Here is a 17414-nt window from a genome sequence, read left to right as displayed (position 1 = left end):
TGGAAATAGCTGATTAAGTTTCAAAATGTAAGCCCCCAGAAAAACTCATAATAATTGCTAAATCTTATCAGTAAAACAGACCGAAGTATTGATAAATGACTATTCAATTATTGACTTCAATGGGAGTTTTGCCTGGATGTGTTTCATAGTGTTTTACCAGTCTGAATACAGGAAATACTTAGCCCAAATAGTTAGAAAATGCCAACATTAAGTCTGTGTTTTGTAGGATTCTAGATAAATATCATGGTCTTGACCAGCTAAGAATTAGGATCCAGATCTGTAAAGATATTTAGATGCTTAAAGATGTGGATAAACATCTAATGGGACTCTCAAACCTAGGCACCTAACTCCCTTTGATTTCAATGGAATTTACGCACCTGCGCACTTCTGATAATCCTGTTATGAACCTAATTGCATCTTTAGGCACCTAAATACCTTTTAAAATATGGCCTTATGTGTCTTATTCTCATTTAAAAACAATATTCCACATAACGTTATTCATTGGATTATTCTAATTTTCTTTCTGCTTCTTTATCACTTTGTCCATTTCAAAATAAAAAATATGATGTCACCATAGTTTTAATCAAATTATTCGTCTTTAATCTGCTTCTAAGTAACTACAAAAGGTACTTAGTAAATTAGTCAATAATTGATAACACTTCAGAAGTTATCACTGATTCCAAGTATGCAGCTGTATTCTAGTCACAATGTAATTAGATTGTCTTCAAGGTTGCTAGTGATAAAACTCACAATATCTTTAGCAAGTATTCCGTCAATTATTTGAGCTAAAACATGTTTAAGTACTTTTTATTTAAAAGTCTGTTGAAACCTGGAACAGATTTTCTGCAATGTGTTAAACATGTTCAACGTTATTTTCAAATCAGTGTTCCAGATATTCTTTACACTTCTGAATTTACAATAAGTTTAGTGCATTAACATCACAGCCCCTCACTACTTTGGGCTTAGTTACAATCAAAATAATTCTCTAGCTCTTGAATTTTTTCCAGGGTAATGAACAAAACTGGACTACTAAACATCGTACTGTACAACATATATTTAAAATTCTCCTTCAGCATTTTATTGCTGTATTGATTTGCAATTACCAACCATGATGATTGTTCAGTTCTTCTGAACAAAAATGATCAAAAATCCTAAACTCAATTCTACCTGGTTATAGTTTAACCACAAGAAAGCATCAAATTATATTAACTTAATTGAGAAAGTAATTTTCAATTGCTCATACAGTACAACAATGAGCTTAAGGTCCTTGACAACTAGTTTTAGACATGATCCCAGATGTGTCCTGTCAATACACATAATTTCACCATAGTTCAACAAGATCTCAACAGGCTAGCACAGCAGTGAATAAATTTGTAGCGCAGCCACTTTTTCCTCAGGAAATAAGATAATTTTTTCCAGGAATTAACAAATCTAAAAAGTTAAGCACCCCTCAAACATCTCCAGAAATTATTAGGAGATAACACAACCAAAGTATATCCCCTTTAAAAAACTTTGGTAGCCCAGTCTTTACAAACTTTATCAATTTATCTTTCACTCTACCATCATTGGTGCTTAAGAGGTTAAGACTTTATTTGTGAAATCAGAGAGAGGTAGTGGGGAATGATGTTGTCTACTGCTTCATAAATCTTGCTTAAGATCCTTTTCAATTACCATCCATTTCTCCTTTAAAAAGGGACAAAAAAATAGAGGAGTGGAAACAGGTCAGGGCAGTCTGTGACAATGACAGTGTGATGGGCTTGGACCCCCTGTGGTGTTTCCATCTGCTATCATTAAGGTGACTATTCAGACATGAAAAAATCCCTCTTGCTGTGCTGACAGGCAGACATCAAGAGCTATGACAAGGCATTAAGACAGAAAGTCAGAGACAGAGATGTCATATTCCACAAACAATACTGCCGCAAACAAGACCTCTGAAATTTTCTTGGAATTTAAAATAAAAATAAAAGGGGTTTTACCTGGAGGTTATCAAACTTCCTCTTACATTAGGTTGACAACGAAAAGATTGCTGACTGTCACGCAGATAAACATTTAGCTCTTACCTGTAATCTTTACCATAAGAAACCCAAATTTTTTGCTCATTCTTCAGTAAAAGTGGGTTTTTAATTTCTTGTCCTTTCTCATCAAAAAGCCGGGCAGGAATAAGATTGAGGCCTGTTGGTTTGAAGTCTGCTGAATATTGTAGTTTTTTGTGAATCATATGCAGCAGCTGGCAAGAACAAAGCAAACAAATAAATAAACTAAAAATGTGAACATCTGTAATAAATTGTTTGTACTCCATAACAAATGAAGTCCAAACAAATGATAATTAAATTCATATAGAATGTTAAAAGAAGTGTGAAATGACTGCAATGTTTATCTCAGTGTAAAATAACAAAATGAGCACAGGCTTTTAACCGGCAGGGGGTGCAACAGGATTATGATTGAGCTCTGACCCTTTGGCACAGAAACTAAAAGCAGATGTGACAGTTGTACAGAACAAGCATTTAGCTTCTACTTACTATAACAGCTCTCTTTATAAAGGTTATGTTTTTCCTGCCTACATTTGGAGCTACGTTTTGCTCATGTTTTTACTGAGCTTGTTCAAGTTTTACAATGAGTGCTCTCCACCCTCCTGCCAAACCATAGGTGATCAATAGCTGAACAATAATATTGCAAGCCTCATTTAACAATTTCTGTACTATGTCTGTTAACTTGCCCCTGCCAGATTAGCCATAATTAGCTCCTCTGTGAATATAACATTTTTATGTATTGCATTGTTTCTTTTTCAGAAGTTGGTTCTCATCTCTATTTGTGAACTTTATTTGATTTTACATGACTGCACTTCAGTCTTCATTTCTGCCATGTAGTCAGGGCCTTTCCAAATTTCTGCACCTTCAAGATCAGTTCTGCGGCAAACATTACTGGACTGCAAATTCTGTGGGCAATTTGCCATTTCAAGGCACAGTAATGGTTCCCCTGAATATTGTAGGTTTCAGAGTAACAGCCGTGTTAGTCTGTATTCGCAAAAAGAAAAGGAGTACTTGTGGCACCTTAGAGACTAACCAATTTATTTGAGCATAAGCTTTCGTTTATATACACAGAGACCATGAAACAATACCTTCTCCCACCCCACTCTCCTGCTGGTAATAGCTTATCTAAAGTGATCACTCTCCTTACAATGTGTATGATAATCAAGTTGGGCCATTTCCAGCACAAATCCAGGTTTTCTCACCCTCCGCCCCCCCCCCCCCCAACTCACTCTCCTGCTGGTAATAGACCATCCAAAGTGACTCATCCAAAGTGACCAGCAGGAGAGTGAGTTGTGTGTGTGTGTGGGAGGGAGAGTGAGAAAACCTGGATTTGTGCTGGAAATGGCCCAACTTGATTATCATACACATTGTAAGGAGAGTGATCACTTTAGATAAGCTATTACCAGCAGGAGAGTGGGGTGGGAGGAGGTATTGTTTCATGGTCTCTGTGTATATAATGTCTTCTGCAGTTTCCACAGTATGCATCCGATGAAGTGAGCTGTAGCTCACGAAAGCTTATGCTCAAATAAATTGGTTAGTCTCTAAGGTGCCACAAAAAGAAAAGGAGTACTTGTGGCACCTTAGAGACTAACCAATTTATTAGAGCATAAGCTTTCGTGAGCTACAGCTCACGGCTGAATATTGTAGTCACTTCATTCCACTCCCCCTCCCTTTTATCACTCTGCCTACAGAAAAGCACTTTCCCTACACAGACACACACATTCCGTCTTCCTTGCCAACTCCTACAATTGAACACAACATTGAGTTGCTCCTTTAGCACCTATTGGAGACACTAAAGATGCATGCTCATTATGGAGGCAGGCAGCGGAAGTCAGAGCATGAGATAAAAGTTCTCAGTAACTGCTTATTCTTTATGCCAAATTATACATTTAAGCACTTTTTCTTTTTACTTGTCCAATTTGAGTAGGCTGGGGAGAAGGAAGAACTAAAAGTATGTGGCAAATAAGGAGGTGACTAAATACTTGGCAAACAGTGGACCCTGGTTAATGTACTTGGAGATTTTTGTCAATTTTTTTCCAAACTTGCACGTTGACTAGTTTCACAATCCGCTAAAACAGGACACTCGAGGAAATCTGGCTGTTCAGGTGGGACTTTTAATAGAGTTGAGAATTCTTCTTGAAAAGATGAAGGAAATCCCATAAGTTTAAAACACATTTAATTATTGTTTTGAAAGCAAACACTTAAATACTTGATGAAAACAGTTTTTTCAATGTAGGTGACTTGTAGCTGAATTATTGACCTGTCTGCCAGTTATCCCTAGGCATAGATGAAATAAGCATCCAGAGATTGATTCTTATTTACACTGAAACTCCTTTTACACAGCTCTGGCACTGTAAAGAAGTCTTAATGTGGGAATCAATTATATTTACACTTAATTTAAGGCCTCTCTACACTGCCAGAGGAATGTAAAAGGTTTTTAGTGTTAATGAGAATAAGGTCTGTAAAGTGTATTATATTTAACTTCTGTCTGGTGTTTTAACATAAACATTTAAAGTAATTCACAGAACTATGGAAAGTGCAGTTTCCTCTGCAACAACTCATAGGATATCTGCACTGGGTGCAGTAGGGGCATTGACGTCTACACCATTTAAACCATTCTTCTAAGAGAAGATGCTGCTCTATCTAGGAGCAATTTGGAGTGGTCTCTGGTTGTGCTGGAGAGGTGATCATTGAGTACAGATAATTTAACAAGACGAAATGCTTAGACATTGGTATGGACACTTTGCCTTACGTGTAGATACAAAGCCTGTGTACACAGACACTGCAAGCCTCCTAGCACAGAAATAGATTGCAGTGTAGACAGAGAAGCACTGCTTACACAAGAAGAGGAAAGACAGACTCCTCCGCACAGGAGGTAGGATAAATGAGATGAGGGAAGCCACATGATGCATGAAACATGGAGACATAACCTCTCGCCATGCAATGTTGTGCTCTGGGCACATGCCTAAACTACCACTGTGTTATATGGACATCACATTGGACCCTTTTTAATGCAGCAACTGCACTGGAACCCACCAAAGTTAATACAAATGTTATTTAATCCCCAAAATTGGACTTTCAGGGATGCAGGATGGAAGGTGAAAAAAACAACCCTATACAGCAGTTTGCCATTTTTGCCTGGGAAAAATTCCTTTCAGATTCCAAACAAAATTCGGTGATCAGCCTCGCTCCCAGCATTATAAGTGATCAAGCTCACCAGATAAGGAAAGGGTGAAGAGGATAGGTCTGGAACAGAGTCCAAAATGGCTTCTTGACAGCAGCAACAAACAGAATCCCCTCCCACCCACCACCAGGCAAGACACAATCAGCTGACCCATCAAGGTCCACTGACCAATGACAGCAGAAGTGGGCAGAACTGTCTCCACTATCTGGATACCATGCGGCAGGGAGTGAAGGGGGTGGGACTAACAGAGGGTGTAGGGAAACAAGAAAGAAGTGGCACCTTTCCCCTCACCTATATACACATGCTGTAGGCCATCAGGAGGGGGAGGAAGAACTAGGGGATCACGTGTAGTACTGCTTCAGCTGCTCATACTTGAGCTCTCCCCCTCCCTGCCCACCTGGTGAGGGCAGAGAAGATTGTCCTCATTGTCCTGGACCCATCAAAGACACACCCCTGGCTAGTGAGTGAGCATGGTATTATAGTACACTTAGTTTTGTTACTATAGTACAAAATATATAATGTGGATCATTTTGATGTTCACATTTATCTATTTCAATTGTCAACCCACATTTTTCTGATATAATGCACAAATCCTACTGTGTTCCTATACTGTAGTATTGGTAACATTAATATAAAACAAAGCATATTGTTTAATTTATGAAAAAGTTAAATTACATCTCCTTAACTGCAGGCACAGAATCTTGGTCACTTGGTTGTTCCTAGCTAGGATCACTGTCCTCAGAAAAGTAAGCATGACATGAAGGGAAATGTATGGTTAAAGGGACTGTTAATGGGATACTGCATTTTAATATCTAGTCCAAACATTTGTTTAACTATTTGTTTCCATTCAATCATTTGCTTTCAGTCCAGATGGATAGCAACTAAAAACTATTACAAATTTTACCAATTTATCACCAAAGAGTTTTAAAAGAATTGACTGAGGAGTTCTCAAACATTGATGTTGATTTTTAACAAATCTTAGAATGCTGAGGAAATACCAGAGGACTGGAAATAAATCTAATGTGCTTATAATTTTAAAAGAGTAAATGGGATGATCAGGATAACTATAAGGAAGTTAGCCTGACACTGGATGCTGGGCAGAATCATGGAAAGACTGATATGCGATAACAACAGTGAAGAATTAAAGAATGGGAGCATACTTAATGTCAATCGACATGGCTCCATGGAAAATAGGTTGTGTCAAATAAACTTGATTTTTTGATATTACAGGTATGGTTGAAAAAGGAAACTGTGTCAATGCAACTTAGGCTTCTGTAAGGCCTTTCTCTTAGTACTGCAGACAGATTAAAAATTAGTACTATCCAAAATCAATGTACTTTATGTTAAATGGATTAAAAATTGCCTAACTGATAGATCTCAAAAAGTAACTGTAAATGGGGAATCATCTACTGGGCATGTGGAGAACTGGGCAATATCTGTATTATCTTTATGAATATCTTTATCAATTATCAATAGCACCTCAGTCTATCTGGGTGATATGATCCTGCCTGAATGCCAGAGTTAAATCAAAGGAGGCTGTGAAGGGAGAAACCAAACAGGAAATTAAAAAATGGAAAAGAAAAGGTTTTTGAGGAAACCATCCATAGCTAGGTTGACAAGTTTACCTTTTCTGGGCTGAACCTGGGATCACAGGAGATCCTAAGTCTCAGTGACGCTGGAAAAGGAAGGAGGGTTTGAGTACACACACACACACACAGAATGGTGAGGAATCTGGGCAAAGCCAAGCAGATAGAAAGAAGATGTTTGTACACCAGTGCAAGGAGACTGGGTAACAAAATGGAGGAACTAGAACTACTGGTGCAGTTCTATAATAACCAGATATTATAGGGGTAAAAGAAACATGCTGGAATAGTAGTCATGACTGGAGTATAGGTACTGAAGATTATGTGCTGTTCAGGAAAGAGAGAAATAAAGGTAAAGGTGGTGCAGTAGAATTATATAGTAATGATGCAGAGACTGTAAAGAAATTAGAAGTAAAGGCATGGATAAAAACAGAATCTATTTGAATCAATATCACTTTGGGGAAGAAAGCTATCAGAGGTTCCCCTGGGATAGTGCTTGGGGTGTTTTACAGACCCCCAGGATCAGTTTAAATATAGATAGAGACCTCTTTAATGTTTTTAATAAAATAAATACTACTGAGAATTTTGTGATTATAGGAAACTTTAAATTCCCAGATATAGATTGAAGGACAAATGCTACTAATAGTAAGGCCCAGATTTTCTTGGATGTGATAGCTGACAGACTTCTTCACCAGATAGTCACTGACCCAACAAGAGTTGATGCCACTTTAGATTTGGTATTGGTGAGTAGTGAGGATCTCATAGAAGAACTGGTTTGTAGGGGACAACCTTGGTTCGAGTGATCAGATCTGCAATTAGGGTCCTTGATTTCAAAATGGCAAACTTTAAAAAATTAAAGGCATTAGTTAGGGAAGTGGACTGACTGACCTGGACTGAAGTACTCAAGGATCTGAATGTAGAGGAGGCTTGGAATTACTTTTTCAAAGTTGCAGGAAGTATCTGAAAAATTCATAGGGAAGGGCTGCAGACCAAGCTGAATGAGCAAGCATCTCAAGGCCAGTAAGAGAAAGCAGAATAGAAGATGGGATGGATCATGAAGGAAAGCTACCTCCTGGAGGTCAGAAACTGTAGGGGAAAAGTGAGAACTGCCAAAAGCCAAGCACAGTTGGACTTTGAAAAGGGAATTAAAACGAATAGTAAAAAGTTCTATAGCCATATAAGTAAATAAAAAAAAAACAAGGAAAAAAGTTGGGAAACTACCTACAATGGCTTGTAGCTGATCTGTAACTGCTAGTAGCAAATATCCCCAATGGCCGGTGATGGTACACTACATGGGGAAGGCTCTGAGTTACTACAGAGAATTCTTTCCGAAGTGTCTAGCTGTTTGGTCTTGCCAAAATGTGCAGGGTCCATCTGACCACCATATTTGAGGTCGTGAAGGAATTTTCCTGGATCAGATTAGGAGAGACCCTGTGGGGTTTTTTGCCTTCCTCTGCAGCATGGGGCACAGGTCAGTTGCAGGTTCAAACTAGAGTGAATGGTGAATTCTCTGTAACCTGAAGTCTTTAAATCATGATTTGAGGACTTCAGTAACCCTGCCAGAGGTTATTGGTCTATTACAGGAGTGGGTGGGTGAGGTTCTGTGGCCTGCAATGTGCAGGAGGTCAGATTAGATTTTCATGATGGTCCCTTCTGGTCTCCAAATCTATGATTCTGTGAGTCTATGATGCATGCAGGACAGTCTGCTTTTCCCATCCAAAGATAGGAGTTAGCTGGGCTGAGAGGAATTTACAAATGCCAACAAAGAAAGATGAAGATGTAAGAAAGACCCAGGGGTAGAGGCCTTTTTTTTAACCCTTTACTCTATGTGCTTTGTATCTTTGGGGGAAGGAATAAAAAATCAATAACTAATGCTTTGTTTTGAAGACACTGTTTTCCAATCACTTTAATCAATTTGCTCGGCACAGTTACCAACTGCAGTTGGGCCTGTGGCATTAATAAGGTTGGGAAACCAGAGTGATTGGATCATGTCATACTGCCCAGTGTGAAGTGCAGGAAGCTAAGCATGTCCTATAAAGGATGCAGTCCAGAAGGACTAAAAGGGGACTAAGATGAAGATCACTCTGTAGCCATTACAGGGTGTTTCTAATAGGGTCTTGCAGAGATCTATTATTGGCCCATTGTTATTCAATATTTTTAGCAATTATTTGGAAGAAAATAAAAAATCATTGCTGATAAAAATTTGCCAATGACACAAAAATTGGTGGAGCAATAAATAAAGATAGTGACAAGTCAGTTTACAGAACAATCTGGATTATTTGGCAACCTGAGCTCATTTGAAAAGTATGCATTGTAATACATACATCCAGGGGTGAAAGTAGGATGATACGGGCCAGTACGGCATTGTGACGTTGCATCCTATAATATTTGAAAGAAATATGCTTATGAATGTAAATATGACATAACTGTAATATGTTTTATGCTACATATGCCATGTAACATATCTCTGCAAAGGTTACGATCTACTGAATATATTCATCCTATTTGTATGCATGTATCATTTTTGTATTCAAAGTTATGAATATTGGTTGTATACTTGTTTGATTTTAAGTAGCCTCAGTGAAGCAATTGGTCAGCTTCTTGAGAAAAGACTGTTCTCAGTAAGTGCTCAATCAAGAAACACTTAATCTGACAATAGACTTTGATAGATGCCAATTCACATCTGAGCTTTTCTCTGAACGTTCCTGTAGAGAACTAAGTCATACAAGGACATGTGACTTGCCCAGGTGACTCCAAAACTCCATCCTGTAGAGGGGATTCTACACAGGGGAAGGGAGGGGTTTCCACCAACAAGAAAGAAACTATATAAAGCCCTGGGAGGCCCCTCCATTTTGTCTTCAGCTGGCTCAAGAGGTAGCCTCTTCACCCCCAAAGGATACCTTAAAGAAACTGGAACAAAGAACAGTAACTACAGAGGTGGGGGTAATTGCTGGCCCCAGACTAGTAGGAGGCTAGTCTGTAAAAGAAGCTTGTTGGAACATCTCTGAGGGTGAGATTTCATCTGTAATCACTTTCTTACTGTATTAGGCCTAGACTGTTGTAGGAACAGCAGTGATCTGTATGCTCTGTATAACCTGTATGCTCAAAAGGTCTGTTACACTTCCCCCCACCTTTTGTCTCCTCTCCCCCCTACCTCCTGGAATGCTTGTGGAATGAATGGGCTGCTTGAACAGCTAGAAGATCAGAAGAGCTCCTAGGTAGACAAGAATATGGAACTCTAACTAGGTAGCAATCACACGCCCAAAGCATGGACACTGCCCGAGGTGGAGTGTGACCAACCAAATGCAGCCAAGTCATCTCTAGTCAAAGGCCATGAGGAGCAGGTCCTTAAAAGGGGAAGGGGCCAGGAGGGTACACACAAGGTTGTACCTCCAGTAAAGGCCCTTTGCCTAGACCGCCTGGCCAATGGTTCACCGCATTACATTCCATCATGCCTTGGGAAGACTTACCTTCATCACACCATCCATTGCTGCACCATGGGACACTTACCTTGAAGGATCCTGACATCTCCAGTGCCGTGCCTGTCCTGGGAGCGTGAGTATGCGAGTGTGAGTGTGACCCCCCCGGCCCCCTTCTTTTGAACTTAGCTATCAATATAATGAACGTGCTACTCTCTGCCAGACTCTGGTGGGTCATTACTCCTCCCTAAACTTACTAGCTGTCCCAATTTCAGGTAACAGACTTGCGTGTTTTATTTTATTTTGCTTGATAATTCACTTTGTTCTGTCTGTTATTACTTGGAACCACTTAAATCCTACTTTTTTGTATTTAATAAAATCACTTTTTACTTATTAATTAACCCAGAGTATATATTAATAACTGGGGGGGCGGCAAACAGCTGTGCTTATCTCTATATCAGTGTTATAGAGGGCGAACAATTTATGAGTTTATCCTGTATAAACTTTATACAGGGTAAAACGGATTTAATTGGGGTTTGGACCCCGTTGGGAGTTGGGTATCTGAGTGCTGGTTTTTAAAGCTGTTTTCAGTTAAGCCTGCAGCTTTTTGGGGGATGTGGTTCAGATCTGGGTCTGTGTTTGTAGCAGGCAAGCATGTCTGGCACAACCAGGCCGGGCACTGAAGTCCCAAGCTGGCAGGGAAAACGGGCTCAGAGGTAGTCTGAGCACATCAGGTTGCAGTCCCAAAGTGGGTTTCTGTGATCCAACCCATCACAGGCGTACCGGTAAGAAGCCGGTACCAGCCCCTACGCAGCCGATGTTAAAGCGCTGCCACGGCAGCACTTTAACGTCGCTGCCCCTTTTGCCGCCCCCCCATCAGCAACCCCCCGATAGGGACCTTACTGGCAGGGCTGCCAATGGCAGGATGCAAAAGGAGCAGCTGCCCTGGGGCCAGCAATTTAAAAGGGCCCAGGGCTCCTGGACACCACAGCTACTGCAGCAGGGGCCAGAGCCCCGGGCCCTTTTAAATCGCCACTGGAGCCCCAGGCAACACAGGCCAGGCAGCACGGATGGCCTGGCTGGAGGAAGCTGACCTCTTCTCCCCGCTTCTGCTCAAGGCTCCGCCCTTTCTGGGGGCCCGGAGCCGGGGCCCATACCAGTAAGTGTTTAATATTACTTTCACCCCTGCATGTATCTATGAGCAAAGAATGCAAGTCATAGTAACAGGATGGAGCATTGTACTCAAGAAAGCAATGACTCTGAAAAGGAGTCATTGTGGATAATCAGCTGCACATAAGCTCCTAATTGGATGATCTGGTTCAGAACTAATGGGATCCTTGGAAACAGTAGCAGGAATATCAAAGAAGAGAGTGGTGATGGTATCTATGTATAAGGCACTAGTGAGGACAATACTGTGTCCAGTTCTGGTGTCCACACTTCAAAAGGGGTTAAAAAAAGAGCTACAAGAATGATTCAAGGTTTGGAGAATATGCCTTATAGTGAGAGGCTAAAGCAGCTCTATTTAATTTACCCAAGAGAAGATTAATAGCTGATTTGATCACAGTCTATAAATACTTACATGTGGACTTGATTTCTGATATTAAAGGGTTCTTTAAGCTATCGGACATACATACAACAAGATACAATGCTTGGAAGCTGAAGTTAGACAAATTCAGACTAGAAATAAGGCACATTTTTTAACAGTGCGGGTAATTAATTAGTTAAACAACTTACCTAATGATACAATGCATACTCTCACTTGAAGTCTTTAAATCAATGAATGACTTTCAAAAAGATATTCTGTGGCTCAGGGGTGGGCAAACTTTTTGGCCCAAGGGCCACATCTGGAAATAGAAATTGTATGGCGGGCCATGAATGCTTGGAAAATTGGGGTTGGGGTGCGGGAGGGGATGAGGGTTCTGGTTGGGAGTGTGGGCTCTGGGATGGGGCCAGAAATGAGGACTTCAGAATGCAGGAGGGGGCTCTGAGCTGGGGCAAGGGAGTGAGGTGCAGGGGAGGGGGGTGAGGGCTCCGGCTGGGGTTGCAGGCTCTGGGGTAGGGCTGGGGATGAGGGGCTTGGGGTGCAGGAGGGTGCTCTGGGCTGGGATCAAGGGGTTCAGAGGGTGGGAGGGGGATCAGGGATGGGGCAGGGGGTTGGGGCATGAGGAGATACTCAGGGGTGCAGGCTCCAGGCAGCACTTACCTCAAGCGGCTTCCGGAAGCAGCAGCATGTCCCTTCTCCAGCTCCTACGCGGAGGTGCGGCCAGATGGCACACTGCACACTGCCCTGTCCACAGGCACCACCTCTGCAGCTCCCATTGGAGCACCAGAGGGGAGCCATGTGGCTGCTTCCAGGAGCCATGTGGAGTGGCCCCCAATCCTGCTCCCTGGTTAGCACACTGGAGGGGGGCCACGCTGTAGCTTTGGGGAGCCACATGGAGCGGCCCCTGACCCTGCTCCCTGGCTGGAGCACCAGATGGGGGCCATGCCGTGGCTTCTCAGAGCTGCATGGAGCGGCCCCCAACCCTGCTCCTTGGCTGGAGCGCCAGAGCAGGACAAACCCCAGACCCCGCTCCTGAGCGGGAGCTCAAGGGCTGGCTTAAAATGGCTGGGGAGGCCAGATCCGGCCCGCGGGCTGTAGTTTGCCCACCCCGCTGCAGCTCAACCAGAACTTATGGGCTTGAAGTAAGAATTACTAGGTGAAATTCTATTACTTGTATTATGCAGCTCATACTGGATCATCATAATGGTCCTTTCTGGCTTTAAAATCTATGAATTTTTAACTACTGGTGATGATGCTTAAAGTGAATCTCAGTTAAATGAGTTGCTACATTCAGTCCACCTGCTCTGAAAGGACTATTCTAGTCATAAGACTACCATCACTTGAGGCCCAGTGTCTGTCTTAGCAATGTTGACAGCCCTAGGGTAGCCAGGTCACTGGCTGCCACCAATATTATAACACTGTGTCATGCAGCACAGCTCTGAGCCTGTCTAACAGAAGCAATACTTTACTACTTAAAACAGTGCTGGAAGCCAGCAAACTGTGTACACTAGGGCTCCCAATGTTGCTAACACTGACACAGCTGAACCAGTATTAGCAGCAGTGGGAAATTTTTAAGAATCTCCCTAGTGAAGTCGGGCCCCTGTTGGCAGCCTTAGCAAAGAAGTCAAGGAATATATGTGTATGTGCAGTGAACTAACCTCTCACCCACAAAATAGGACCAAAAACTGTGGCAAGGCAATGGCAATATCACAACCTGAATTTACTACAAATACATCTTCTCGAAAAAGTCTGTCTGGGACATGATTGTTCAACTACCATGCCCATAGCAAAGAAGCACCCATTTGAAGAATTCTTAGCACCCTACATATTCCTCTCGTATGAGCCTAGGAACTGCACCACAGCTGAATATCAGGAACTTCCAAGACTTGTAAGAACCCTAATCAATTAGAAAAATATTAAATTACTTACATGGATCAGAATAAACAAGGTCAGAGGATACTTCTGTTATAAGAAGACATTTAGGGTAAGATCAAATTGGCTATTCTCTCATAGAGGGAATCCTCTGGTCTGGGAATGATAGTTGGGGAGTACAGTGAGTAGTCCAACCATGGAGAACAGTGGGAGGAAAAAGCAGCATGAAATAAAGGAACAGTGAAGAATGGCAGTCTGGAGGACCTATTGACCAAATGCAGCATTTGAAGAAGAAGCCATATCCACTTTGTAGTGTTTGGTGAAAGAACATACATGTTGCCGAGTAGCTGCACTGCAGATCTCCTCAAAGAATACTCTGTTTTCCCCCAAGTAGTGCATACAGGTCATGTTGAGTGCACTCTGAGACTTGAAGAAGATTTTCCAACCTTCTTGTAAGACGCTATAATGATCCATCTGGAGATGATCATATTTCACACTTTGAGGCACTTGCTTTTCCAGTGGTAGGAAAAAAAGTATATGATCACCTAAAGGCTTTCCTGGCACCTCTCAGATACAGAAAATTTATGTTTCTCCTGGATTCTGTTGGAGATTATTTGCGTTGGCAGAAGTTTGACAAACATACGAGCTTCCCTTATTCCTGAGAAATGAAGATCTTTATCACAGCTGCATCTAACAAAGGTTTTCCTTAAATTAGTTTTTGCCACCACCTCAGGGACCTCTGGACTGGGATGATGTGCAAAGATTGGTGATTAAAGCCCCATTATGATCCCACTTGAAGAGGATCAGGACTTGTAATGATCTGGTATGCAGAAAGACCCACTGGACTATAGCTGCACTGGATACTACCAGGCCTAACAGGTGGAGTGCTTCCCAAGTGGTAGTCTGTGGATTAAAGCTGTTGATTGTTGATTCTGAGAGCCTGATCTAAAGGGAGCAGAAGCAGCAGACTGGGGCTATGTCTCAATTCCCATGTATACGTAGGAGAAACCTGGAGGGCACCAACAAGCCTACTAATGGCTGCTTTTGTAGCAATAGTGAACATGGTAACCCTCCAGTCAGTTATTAAATTAGATGATTCTCTGTTTGTGAACAATTAGATTGTCACCTCCAAAACTACCAAGCGAATATCTTTCACAAGAACTACATTCCCTTATAAATAACACAATTGAAAATACCTATGCATCCGATGAAGTGAGCTGTAGCTCACGAAAGCTTATGCTCAAATACATTTGTTAGTCTCTAAGGTGCCACAAGTACTCCTTTTCTTTTTGCGATTACAGACTAACACGGCTGCTACTCTGAAACCTCTTAAACCTATTTTTACTCTAGTCTCAAGGTCAGCTCATGGTAATAACACCATCACTTAGAACTCATAGAGTGCTTAATATTGTCAGAGTGTTGTACAAACAACAGGACAAACAGGACAAATACTTCGCTCCAAACAAAGCTCCATTTACTTCAATGGAACAATGTGAGCATACACCATCTAAGAGCTGTTAAATCCTCTCATACCCTATGAGACGGATAAATTAATGTATAGGTGACATTATGCATGATCATAAACAGTTACCCTTTTTTTAGCAGGGTAGAGATGACAAACAACCACCAGGAATTTAGATGTGCAGCTTGTGTAAATGCTACAAGTTCTACTCTTTCTACATTATTAACATACTGCTATTACTTTGTTTTATAAGGGATCACACATGTTGACAGTTACAGTATGTACCAAAAAACAACTGATTGAGAATAGACAAGCACAAGATTTAGTGATCATTTGTAGATGAGAAGAATCATAAATGTATAAGGTAGCCAGACAGAAAAAATGACCAGGTTGTATTGCATTTAGAAATCCTAGTGAGACTTGGTGGGGTTGTAAAATTATTGATCATAATAGTGCAGGTCATAGACAGTCTGTGTGAAAGCAACTGCAAGAGGGAACAAACTATTCCACAAAGGAACCAAATGGAATGGAGCTAAAAGCAAAAGTTCTGAACTTGAACACACAACACAACAGGGTGTTAAATGGCCTTTCAGGGTAGGACAGAGATTTTGCACATACTCGTTCTGCTAGAAACCACTTTGTTTTTACAAGGAATAAACAAAGGTAACACTGCAGGGGATAAATCCACTGGTTCCTACTCAAGATCAGGTTGCTGATAAAAGTAGATCAACCCAGCATGTTTGGACTATTAATGATCTACAGGCTAGGAATGCCAGGATAAGCAGGCATCAGTAAGTAACCCAGGTTTCCCTGTAACGGTCATCAGATGCATGGATGTTGTCAGTGTTCTTCGGAGAGCCCTTCCCTTGTGTAAATGCCATCACTGTATCTCAGAATGCTGAGTTCAGTCAGTAGTATATCATTAATGTAGGCAAATGCCTATAAATAAGCATGGGGAAAGCATAAATCTATGCTACATAATAGTCTGGGGTATACTGCTAAACCTCAGAGTCTGAGATATAGGGAGAAGATACTTAGGCTCTATAGCATTCTCAATACTCACCAATCAAAACTACAAGAGTCCAACTTTTCTGAACAAAAATTGAAATCTTTTCATTCTTAATATTTTCACTGCTTAATACTTTAAGACAAAAAGTGGATCTAAACTTACCCTCTCCATCATAACACTGGGTTGACTCTTACAGTTATTCTCCATCTCTTTTTTGGTGATATAAACTAGGATCTCCCCTGTGTCTTTGCCATTTTCATACACCTGAAAAATAAGTAATTAAATTCAAGTTAATTGAACAAGGTATTGAACAAGCCACTGATTCTGTCCCTAACACGCTGAGTTACATTACTGAGAACTTTCAACATTTCTTTGAAGTTTCTTCTTCATTTTAATTAAAGGCCAGGTGAGCTTGGGACAACATCAATGGCTGTCACCAAAGACTGAAAAAGGTGAAATGATCACTTGACAGTTTAGTTCACGTCTATGTATTGTATTAACATTTGGGCCAGTGAGTTTGAGAAAAATTATAGGTGTTTCTTGCTTATACATTGGAAGGCTGGTTAATAACTTTGAGTAAAATTTTCAAAAGTGTGTAAATGATAGGAGCTTTAGTCCAATCGAAAATTAATTGGATTAAGGCTCCTAAATAACAAAAGTAATTTTGAAAATTTTACCCTCTTTCAAATATTAAACTCCACAGCAAATATATGTTATAGGAAGAATTTCCAGGCTGGTGCTTTAGTATAAAAATTGATGCAAAACACAGACAGTATGAAGTTCAGAGCTTTTTCTACACAAATTGTGTAACACAAGTATTTTATGAACACTGAAATCCAAAGCATTTCAGCTTGTCTCCTAAGAGAGGGTCCTCCTGTAAATGGGGTCAATTTGGATGGTTTCTGGTAGCACTGGAGAGATAAGCCCTGAATATAGACAGGTATTTAAATTTTCAGTGGGGGGATTCGCCTGACATTCTACTGCTGTCTTCCCATGTTTTCAAGTGGTATGTATAGAATTTTAGGCATATTTACATTGGGCAAAGAACTGAGTACGGAAAAGACTTTATATGTGATTCAGACATAGGTAAAATGCATGTCTAACAATCTGACAGTACATAATTTGGCTGTGTTAGAATTACAGCTAAGTGAATGCTGCAAAAAACATGCTGCAAATATTCAAATGCTTTTTGTGTTCACACCCCCTTTGTGCTTATTTTCTACGAATATCTGAGCAAATGAGTTTATTGACAGAAATGTTTACAAAGAGAGCACATTTTAAATGAATATTAGAAAATGTTGAAATCGTATTC

The 17414-nt window shown here is 40.8% G+C and overlaps 1 protein-coding gene across 3 annotated transcripts in view; it reads right to left on the bottom strand.

Annotated features, from left to right (window-relative positions):
• DCDC1 (doublecortin domain containing 1) overlaps window positions 1-17414 on the bottom strand; it is a 420018-nt gene that overhangs the window by 192276 nt on the left and 210328 nt on the right. For all 3 annotated transcript variants that reach the window (XM_073347762.2, XM_073347767.2, XM_073347768.1), the window contains exons 11-12: window positions 16265-16366; window positions 2061-2227 (exon numbers count right to left, since the gene is read on the bottom strand). In XM_073347762.2, the coding sequence (XP_073203863.1) occupies window positions 2061-2227; window positions 16265-16366 (269 nt within the window). The remainder of the gene's footprint in view (window positions 1-2060; window positions 2228-16264; window positions 16367-17414) is intronic.

This window comes from Lepidochelys kempii, chromosome 6 (assembly GCF_965140285.1).
Source record: "Lepidochelys kempii isolate rLepKem1 chromosome 6, rLepKem1.hap1, whole genome shotgun sequence".
Lineage (NCBI taxonomy): Eukaryota > Metazoa > Chordata > Testudines > Cheloniidae > Lepidochelys > Lepidochelys kempii.
The sequence above is the reverse complement of the archived record's forward strand: the minus strand, read 5'-3'. Positions and strand labels throughout refer to the sequence as shown.